This window comes from Branchiostoma belcheri, unplaced genomic scaffold, assembly GCF_001625305.1.
Source record: "Branchiostoma belcheri isolate BF01 breed outbred unplaced genomic scaffold, Haploidv18h27 scaffold143, whole genome shotgun sequence".
Lineage (NCBI taxonomy): Eukaryota > Metazoa > Chordata > Leptocardii > Amphioxiformes > Branchiostomatidae > Branchiostoma > Branchiostoma belcheri.
Window position 1 is genome coordinate 483,766 of NW_017802858.1, and position 9,203 is coordinate 492,968.

The 9,203-nt window shown below is 43.8% G+C and overlaps 2 protein-coding genes across 5 annotated transcripts in view; both read left to right on the forward strand.

Moving 5' to 3' along the window:
- Window positions 1-5,384, forward strand: part of LOC109464915 (CAVP-target protein) — a 22,180-nt gene extending 16,796 nt beyond the window's left edge. For 2 of the 4 annotated variants that reach the window (XM_019762016.1, XM_019762017.1), the window contains exons 3-9: window positions 255-344; window positions 482-691; window positions 1,426-1,573; window positions 2,148-2,261; window positions 2,780-2,847; window positions 3,082-3,194; window positions 4,079-5,384. In XM_019762016.1, the coding sequence (XP_019617575.1) occupies window positions 255-344; window positions 482-691; window positions 1,426-1,573; window positions 2,148-2,261; window positions 2,780-2,847; window positions 3,082-3,194; window positions 4,079-4,178 (843 nt within the window). In that variant the 3' untranslated portion in view covers window positions 4,179-5,384. Of the gene's footprint in view, window positions 1-254; window positions 411-481; window positions 692-1,425; window positions 1,574-2,147; window positions 2,262-2,779; window positions 2,848-3,081; window positions 3,195-4,078 lie in introns of all 4 variants that reach the window. The other 2 variants (XM_019762020.1, XM_019762021.1) reach the window with 1 other exon arrangement.
- A 330-nt stretch (window positions 5,385-5,714) lies between these two features.
- On the forward strand, window positions 5,715-8,316 carry LOC109464900 (tubulin beta chain-like). The gene is made up of 5 exons (XM_019761995.1): window positions 5,715-5,767; window positions 6,581-6,722; window positions 6,960-7,109; window positions 7,743-7,874; window positions 8,254-8,316. The coding sequence occupies exons 1-5, from the start codon at window positions 5,715-5,717 to the stop codon at window positions 8,314-8,316; spliced, it is 540 nt and encodes a 179-aa protein (XP_019617554.1).
- Window positions 8,317-9,203: the final 887 nt, after the last annotated feature.

Genomic DNA, 9,203 nt, shown 5'->3' on the forward strand with positions numbered 1-9,203 from the left:
TGTGTGTGTGTGTGTGTGTGTGTGTATGTGCGTGCGTGTGTGTATGTGCATGTGTGTGTGTGTGCGTGCGTGTGTGTGTGTGTGTGTGTGTGCGTGCGTGCGTGTGTACATGTGTATGTGCGTGCGTGTGTGCATTTGGGTGTGTTTGAAACAGTCTTTCATAAGAGCTTTACAGACACAGCCGCATCAGTACACTCCTTTTAAGTCATGCTGGCCATGTTTGTGTGGTTTCTCTTAACTTCAACATCTTTCAGCCCGCGGCAAAGAAGGAGGATGACAAGAACCCGTTTGAGGGGGTTGACGTGAAGGACCCGATCGTGGTCCGCGCCGCTACGCGCATCCAGGCGGCCTTCCGGTCACACAAGTCCCGTAAGGAGCTGATGGAGAAATCCCTGCCCAGCTTCACACAGGTTAGACTTACTACACTTACTACAGCAACTACAGTTACTACACTTACTGTATTAGAGCTAGGGGCATCCAGGCGGCCTTCCGGTCACACAAGTCCCGTAAGGAGCTGATGGAGAAATCCCTGCCCAGCTTCACACAGGTCAGTAGTCACACTTACTACACCTACTACAGCAACTACAGTTACTACCCTTACTGCATTAGAGCTAGGGGCATCCAGGCGGCCTTCCGGTCACACAAGTCCTGTAAGGAGCTGATGGAGAAATCTCTGCCCAGCTTCACACAGGTCAGTAGTCACACTTACTACACCTACTACAGCAACTACAGTTACTACCCTTACTGTATTAGAGCTAGGGGCATCCAGGCGGCCTTCCGGTCACACAAGTCCCGTAAGGAGCTGATGGAGAAATCCCTGCCCAGCTTCACACAGGTCAGTAGTCACACTTACTACACCTACTACAGCAACTACAGTTACTACACTTACTGTATTAGAGCTAGGGGCATCCAGGCGGCCTTCCGGTCACACAAGTCCCGTAAGGAGCTGATGGAGAAATCCCTGCCCAGCTTCACACAGGTTAGTAGTCACACTTACTATATACCAGAACAAGCATGTCAGCAGAATGTGCTGGGTCTGCACAAAATCCTGATTTTTCATGCTTTTCCTTGGATTTTTGGTCTCCATTGCATCAGAATTTTGCCTGTTGCAGACAATATCTTTTCTGACATAACATTTGGAAACTACAGACGGGATGTCAACCTTATATACACAAATACGAGATGTTCTACCAAATTGATATGCACAATACATTACGGGTTTCGCACAGGTGCAGTACGTTCTGCCAAAGTGCTACACAGGTCTAAACTCACACCTACTGGACTTACTACACTTACTGAACTTACTATACCAGAGCATCATTTGCTATTGTAGCCCATGGAATCTTTCGTTCTCGTCTCCATAGAATGTAAAGGATATATTTGTTGCTAGAAAACCATGGAATGTTTTTTTATTCCCGTACCCAGGAGCTGAAGGACATGTTTGGTTACGAGGGCAGTGCCACCAGCTTCTTCTGCCGCGTGTGGGGCATCCCCGACCCCGTCATCACGTGGTACAAGGACGGAGAGCTCATCAAGGAGGGACCCAAGTATCAGATCGGATTCGACAGCAAGGGTACGTACAAACAAACAAACAAATAACAACAAGTAAGACTCATCAAGGAGGGACCCAAGTATCAGATCGGATTCGACAGCAAGGGTACGACATACAAGAGTCAAGCCCAAGTGCATGACATATATATATATATAAAAATCAAACAATTTCCCTATTGCTATGGTAATAAGATCTCGCGTATGGTACAGAAATGATGTTCCTTTCTGGTCACACTTCTGCCATCATAAGTTTCCTGCCGAAACAATTTCATCAGGTCATTGAATCATTGAATAGCAAAGTTCTTTTTCACAACCATCAATAGGCAACGTTTCATTGGCAATCGGACTGTTATCTGATGTTTCAATGGCCATCTGTCATCATTGTCTTGTTCGAATTTCCCGTGCTTTATTTTCCAGACAGCCATTGAACATTTTTCTTCTTCTGTCACATTTTTGCACATCTCACAGAAGTTAATCTGCCATAATAACAGCTCTCACTTTTCCTCTATGTTCCTTTCAATGACAGTCAGACTGTCTGTCATCTTTGACGTTATGACATTGTCTGGCTCTAATTTTTCCTGCGCTTTGTTTCCCAGACGGCACGACGCTGACGATCCAGAACGTGAGCCGTGAGGACGTGGGACAGTACACCTGCAAGGCCAACAACAGTCACGGCGAGGCCTTCGACTCCGCTAGGCTCATCGTCGATAGTACGTCACCAATACATCAATCTATCAATTAATCAATACATCATTCAATAGCTCAATCGGGAAGAATGCTCACTTTGTAACCAGGATGTTGTGAGTTCAAAACCCCGGGCGAGTCATACCAAAGACTTTAAAATGGTACATACTGCTTAGCATTCAGTATTTGGAAAAGAGTATGGGAGTTGAACATACAACAATAACAGTGGACCAGCCCCCTGCTGTAGTGCTTGCACAACTGTGTGGCCCAAGGGCTACAGAAATGGAGTTGGGCACCACCCCTCTGTTCTGCATGGCATGGAAAGGGACCTTCTTCTTCTTCATTCAAAAGTTCAACCAACCCAAAACCTTTGCGCAACATTTTATTGGATACAATGAATAGCATACCATCTGTATCTGTCCGAAATCCTGATATTAAATGATCAGTGAGTAACAAGTATTCTGAAAGTAACAGAAGTCTTGATGTAATACAAGATTCCATGATCCCGCAAGCCTCTCTGACCTTTGTTCAATTTGTCCTTCAGTTCCAGCCAAGGTCACAAAGCCTCCAGAGAATGTCACGGCCAAGAAGGGAGATACCATCACCATGCGGGTAGGTACAGCTTCCCTCATAAAAATGTTGCTTGCAGCTTTTCAAATGCTCAATGTATAAATATGAATTTTCTGAACTGAATTCAAAGAGAAATCATGAACAGAAGATAATGCTTTGTCTGTTTTGTATACCTACCGTGACAAAAAATTGCCAAAGTGATGATTGACTCATTCTGAAACTCAAGCTCTGATTGGCTGATCTCTTGACCTTGACTTGACCTTGACTTGACCCCAGGTGGAGATCGAGGGTGACCCTGAAGCTGACGTCATCTGGAAGCACAAGAAGAAGGAGATCAACGAGGGCGGACGTTACAGCTACGAGGACACGGACACTTACTCCATCCTAAGGTAATACTAATAGACTTGTATTTTGCTGCAGTGCCTTTAGTTTATGTTAGGGGGCGCTATAGCTACACAGACACGGACACATACTGAACTCCATGTATTAAAATAAACAAACAGCTGCACTGCCTTAAGTTTCTGTTAGGGGGCGCTATAGCTACACAGACATGGACACGTACTCCTTCCTAAGGTATTATACATTACTGCAGTGCCTTAAGTTTCTGTTAGGGGGCGCTATAGCTACACGGACACTTACTCCATCCTAAGGTATTATACATGCAGTGCCTTCAGTTTATGTTAGGGGGCGCTATAGCTACACAGACATTTACTCCACCCTAAGTTATTACAAACCGCTGCACTGCCTTAAGTTTCTGTTAGGGGGCGCTATAGCTACACGGACACTTACTCCATCCTAAGGTATTATACAAACCGCTGCAGTGCCTTAAGTTTATGTTAGGGGGCGCTATAGCTAAACAGACACGGACACATACTGAACTCCATCTTAAGGTATCAGACATTACAGTAGTGGCTTTAGTTTCTGTCACCATGGTACCTGGTGCTGTAGCTGACACTCTGTGGTGTTGGGTTACATTATGTAGCAAGTTGCAGGACAGAAAGAGTTGGAGGAAATGGTCACCAAATATATGAAATTCAATGTGTTTGAGTAGGAATGAACAGAGCAGCAGTTTGTTAAGCTTTCTTTCTTTTTCTTTTTCTATCATGTGCTAATGTAAACAATAGCCTAGATTATAACACTCCTGGCTAATCATTGGTTTACAGCAAAGTTGCAAAGTTCTAGCTACATGCAGAAGTCCTAATGGTGGAAAGAAGATGACCATGTGAAGCTAGACCATGTGAAGGTTATGATTCATTTTTGTTTGTTCGTTTAGGATCCAGAACGCGACGGAAGAAGACGCGGGAAAATACGAGATTGAGGTGGAGAATGACATGGGCAAGGATAGGACCTTCTGCGCGGTCTCTGTCAAGTAAACACGCGAATCAGACAACACGTCTGGTGAAGAGGGGCATCGCTGCACCCAGACACAGACTAGAGCAGTTCACATTGTAGAGGATGGGCGTCCATCAATGATTTAAAAAAAAATAACTGTCAGAAAATAAGAAATAATCCATACAGTGTCAGACGGACGATTGCTGTATATGCCACAATGTAAAGAGAAGAAGTAAAACAAAATTTCAATCCATGTAACGTTACTGTCGTAAAACTACATGTAGCACAAAAAAACTGGAAATTGTGGCCCTTGTAGAGCTGAGAGTTTATGTGAATGGGGAGGAATGAGTGCTTCGAAATCGCAGGGACAGAACAAAAACACTGTTGCCACTGTGAAAATTATGCTGAGATTTAAACAACTTCAATTGTTCTTGACCACCAAAAAATGTTAATTTTGTTAAAAGCAAAGAACAAAAAAATGGTCTCCTGAAGTTGTTATCCTCAGCCATGTTCCACGCTGGAAAGTCAGCTTGTTGTTCTTATCCAGCGATTTATAAAAAATACTAGATTTTTGAGCAATCTAAAAATACAGGAAGAAACAGACATGCTGAAGGGCTATCACCATCACTGGTACATCAGTATTTAAACCAGCACACATATCGCGAAAGCACTCGGCTATATAGCTTATTGTCTTAACTTGCTTTAGCTGGTATAACGGTGGGTGACTCCGGAAGTATGGAGCGCTTTGCGTCACATACGGTGTAATGATGTCACATCCTGTTCAGTGACATCACTTCCTGTCCAGTAACGTAAGGTAATATTCGTGTTTGGCGACTTCTTTTGTAAAATGACAAAACGTGAAAAAGAACAAAAAGAAAAAAAAAGAGCCATACTTTTGGAATCCCCGCCATTCATGCTTCTTTTTTCAAAGCTTAGAATGCTGATAGTATTCAGGTCTGATGACAGTATTTACAAAAGACAAAGGTCTGTGGACCGAAGAACAATCCATGGGACCCAAATATCCCCATATTACTACAGAAGAACCCTTTTTGTACATTTGTGTGTTACTCGTTTTACCCCCCCCCCTCCCCATAGTTAGGACATGGTTGCGTCCGTGTGGAAAAAAATTGGATGGTTTTTGTGAACTAAACTGGATGGTTTCAATAACTTAACCTGGGTTGCTAGGTTACGCCGTAGTTATCTGGCCAGATAACGCGTGTGGTTTCATTAAACTTTTGTTAACTAAACCGGCTGGAACTTTCCCTGGTGTTCTGTTGGTGTTTACTTTAAAAGAGAGGGGGGCAAAGGGGTAGGATATGAAGGGAAGCAAAGCACGTTGGCAGAACGTACTGCACCTGTGTGAAACCCGCAATGTATTGTGCATAGAACTTCGGCAGAACGTCTCATATAAGGTTGTATTCACACATATAAGGTTAATATCCGTCTGTAGTTTCCAAATGTTGTGTTTGAAAAGATATCGTCTGCAACAGGAAAAATTCTGATGCAACGTTGACCAAAAATCCAACAAAAACTGTGAGGAATCAGGGTTTTGCGCAGGTGCAGTACATTTTGCCGACATGCTATGTAGCAAGGAGAAAAGGATAGGGAAATGGAACAACAGAAAAACAAGGCAATCAGAGATGGCAGACTTCAAACCTTTTCCCATAACTACTTGGCTACCATTCCAGTCAACGCACACAAACACTCCACACACAATCCAGAGAGACAGACACACAGACAAGTAAAAATATTTCCCTTGAGGAGGGTAAAAAGCGGTTGAAGGAGTGTTTGAATTTTGCCTTCCAATACTACCACAGTGGATAACAGCCTAGTCAGTGTAACACACACAGCACAGTCCCTAGTTATAACGAGTCAAAGTTGGATAGGCCACTACAAGAGCTAGATAACAACCAACTAAAACCACAGCCTACACAGTTCAACCACTGTGACTCAAAATATTCTGCAAGACTTTAATTAGTTTGTATACACTGGCTAGTATGTAACGTAAAAAGCTTACCGACTGGCCACGGCTTGACGTAAATATTTGTAGAATTCGCGCTTTTGGTTGTCAACCGATGATGATGATGTTATCCTTTCCTGTTTTCAAGTCTGTAAATGAGGATACAGGAATTTCCTACCTTCTTTCGCCGAGTTTTTACGAAGGCCCATAAGTACACTTAGTATTTTTCATTCCACTTTTATTTTCTATGGGTACTTTGTATTTTCTATGGGTACTTTGTATTTTCTATGGGTACTTTGTATTTTCTATGGGTACTTTGTATTTTCTATGGGTTACTTTTATTTTCTATGGGTACTTGTTTTTTTCTGTGTGTACTTTTATTTTCTATGGTTTACTGTCCTTGTTGAAAATGAATTGAAGAAGAAGAAAGGTGGGAAAAAATAGAAACCGCTCATTAACAATTCTGCTCACCTCCCGAGGCAGCCAGCAGTACCGCGCGCTGACCGTGCCCGAGCTTACCCAGCAGATGTTCGACGCCAAGAACATGATGGCGGCCTGCGACCCCCGCCACGGCCGCTTCCTCACCGTGGCCACCATGTTCCGGGGACGCATGTCCAAGAAGGAGGTAAGTTCCGTTAGGAACTGCGGATGAAAGTTCTCCGTCATTGCCTTTAGAGCCGAATATTAATTTTCAGTTCAACATATCTTTACAAAAAGTACGAACAGCTGTTATAGCTTTTTTTATAGCAACCAAGTCCAGAAACCAATTGGTAGCAACATCGGACTTAAGTTTCCAAGGCCAAGCGGTTGAAACAAACTGTCCCACCGCCAGTTTTAAGCCGGTTATCTTCTGCCCCACTAGGTTGACGAGCAGATGCTGAACGTACAGAACAAGAATTCCAGCTACTTTGTCGAATGGATCCCGAACAACGTCAAGACCGCCGTGTGCGACATCCCGCCACGAGGGCTCAAGATGGCGGCCACCTTCGTCGGAAACAGCACTGCCATCCAGGTAAGGTTTTCTCTGTTGAGGTCTGTGCATATCGCCATTGAGCATTCGAAGCCCAAGCAAATTGTGTTGCTTCTCGTGCTTAGGTCCGGTCAAATACGTCGTACAGTCGTCGGACGATGTCAAACATTATTGGGATGGTCGTGCATGCGTCCAGTAAAATCCAGCTGTCTTGTTATGGAAAATGCTGCCACAGATCCTTGCCGACGGTTCTGTCACGGCCTGCTTGAAAATTTCACGGCAATGAAATAGAACGACGGCCTACGACGGATATGACCTCGCTGTTAACGCGTTATTTGTTTATTAGACCGATCTCCATTAGTTTGTACAGACATCATTTGCCATACATACTATTCTTCCTGGAGTCGTTGACTACAAACTACTTTCATCACAACATGGTAAGGCTTAACTACACACTACATAACCACACACAACATGCAAGTAGTACCGAGAGGTCAGAGGTCGTAAAAATAAAATTTAGACAAAGATTCATATTTACATATCTACATTTCTACTACCACCATGCTTGTAAGGGTTTGGAGGTGTCCACCACAGTTTTCAACCATTCCCGGATATGTTTCTTAAACGATGTTAGTTGCTCAATAGCTTACCGAGGCGTCAACTCTTCCCCCACAGGAGCTGTTCACAGCCATGTTCCGCCGCAAGGCTTTCCTCCACTGGTACACCGGCGAGGGCATGGACGAGATGGAGTTCACCGAGGCCGAGTCCAACATGAACGACCTGGTGTCTGAGTACCAGCAGTATCAGGTCAGTTGGACAGCAGCACGCACACAAATCTGCTTCTACACGATTTCTCTCGTTATATAGATTATGTATATCCGTATTGTTGTATCAAGTATTGTATACATTGTTTTATGTTTACCATTTAAATCTAACAGGACGTCACCATTTATGCTTTAGTTGACATTTAAGTAAATTTTAGCCATTGTTTTTGTTCGGTTTTAGGTACAATTTGACTACCCGGTATCTCAGACTCCACACGACCCGAGATAAGACAAAATGCACTGCTGTTTTTGCAGACATTGTAATACTTTTTTGAAGAGTTTATAGTTCGCTTTCGTAACAATAGGAAACGGACAACGATGTTTGGTGACCTTTGCACGCCTGATGTAAACATTTATTTCAGGACGCTCCCGCAGAGGATGAGTACGATGAGGATGAAGAGGAGGACCAGGAAGGGGAGGAGTAAACCGCTCACTCCCCTGTAGACTCCCCGGCTGTTGTAGAGATAGACATATCTGTTGTGTGTGACGTAGGGCTGCGTACCTAAACGTAACATCAGGTACAGGTACAGGTACTGGTACAGAGGTTTAGGTACAGGTCCGGACCTGTACAGGTCTGTACCTGAACAATTTGACAAATTAACACGTGTTCTTCACTTTTTCAATCATGACACAGATACAATAATAAAGTGTTGGAGGGAAGGGAAAATGACTGACCTCTGACCTGATTTGAGTTTGTTGACCAATCACAACCCTGGATCAGCCACACTCTCGCGATGTCTCGTGAGACTGAGGATCTCAAATCAATCGACGGTGTTTACGTCTTTTCCAGTGCTAATTTTTCGTCTTTGTGGTAGGATTTACCTATCTTTAGTCATATACATGGTGTAAACTAGCTATTTCGGTATATACTCGTTACTTCATGATCCGGTATTTTGGACCTGTACCGAAACGATTTTTACGGTATTGGACCGGTACAGTGTACCGGTCCGCAGCCCTAGTATTGTGGGATAGATGAGGCTTGCCGCACCAATATGGCGACCGGGGAGGGCGGCTGAAATTACGTGCTGCAGAACTCGGGGGACTGTGCGTCCGGACGGCCGTGGACAATAAGAAGGAAGGTGGGTATGGACAGGGACTATGTCGGTGTTTCCTTCTGCATGACATATGAACTTGGTAAAGTGCCAATTGTCTTTCTTCAGCCTCTTATATCTACAGGTCACCTTCTGATACCACACTTTGTTCAATTTGGATGTGTTAAAATGAGACGTAAACAAGTACATTAATATGTAACGGAATTTGGATCACACCCTTCCTTAGAACTCGATAGACCCTACTTACACAGAAAATTTGG

Excerpts from the sequence above, each read along its gene's own strand:
- LOC109464900 (XM_019761995.1), top strand. The coding sequence starts at position 5,715 with ATGCTATGTAGCAAGGAGAAAAGGATAGGGAAATGGAACAACAGAAAA. Across the intron at positions 6,723-6,959 it reads GACGCATGTCCAAGAAGGAG|GTTGACGAGCAGATGCTGAA; the intron begins GTAAGTTCCGTT and ends CTGCCCCACTAG. Across the intron at positions 7,875-8,253 it reads CTGAGTACCAGCAGTATCAG|GACGCTCCCGCAGAGGATGA; the intron begins GTCAGTTGGACA and ends CATTTATTTCAG.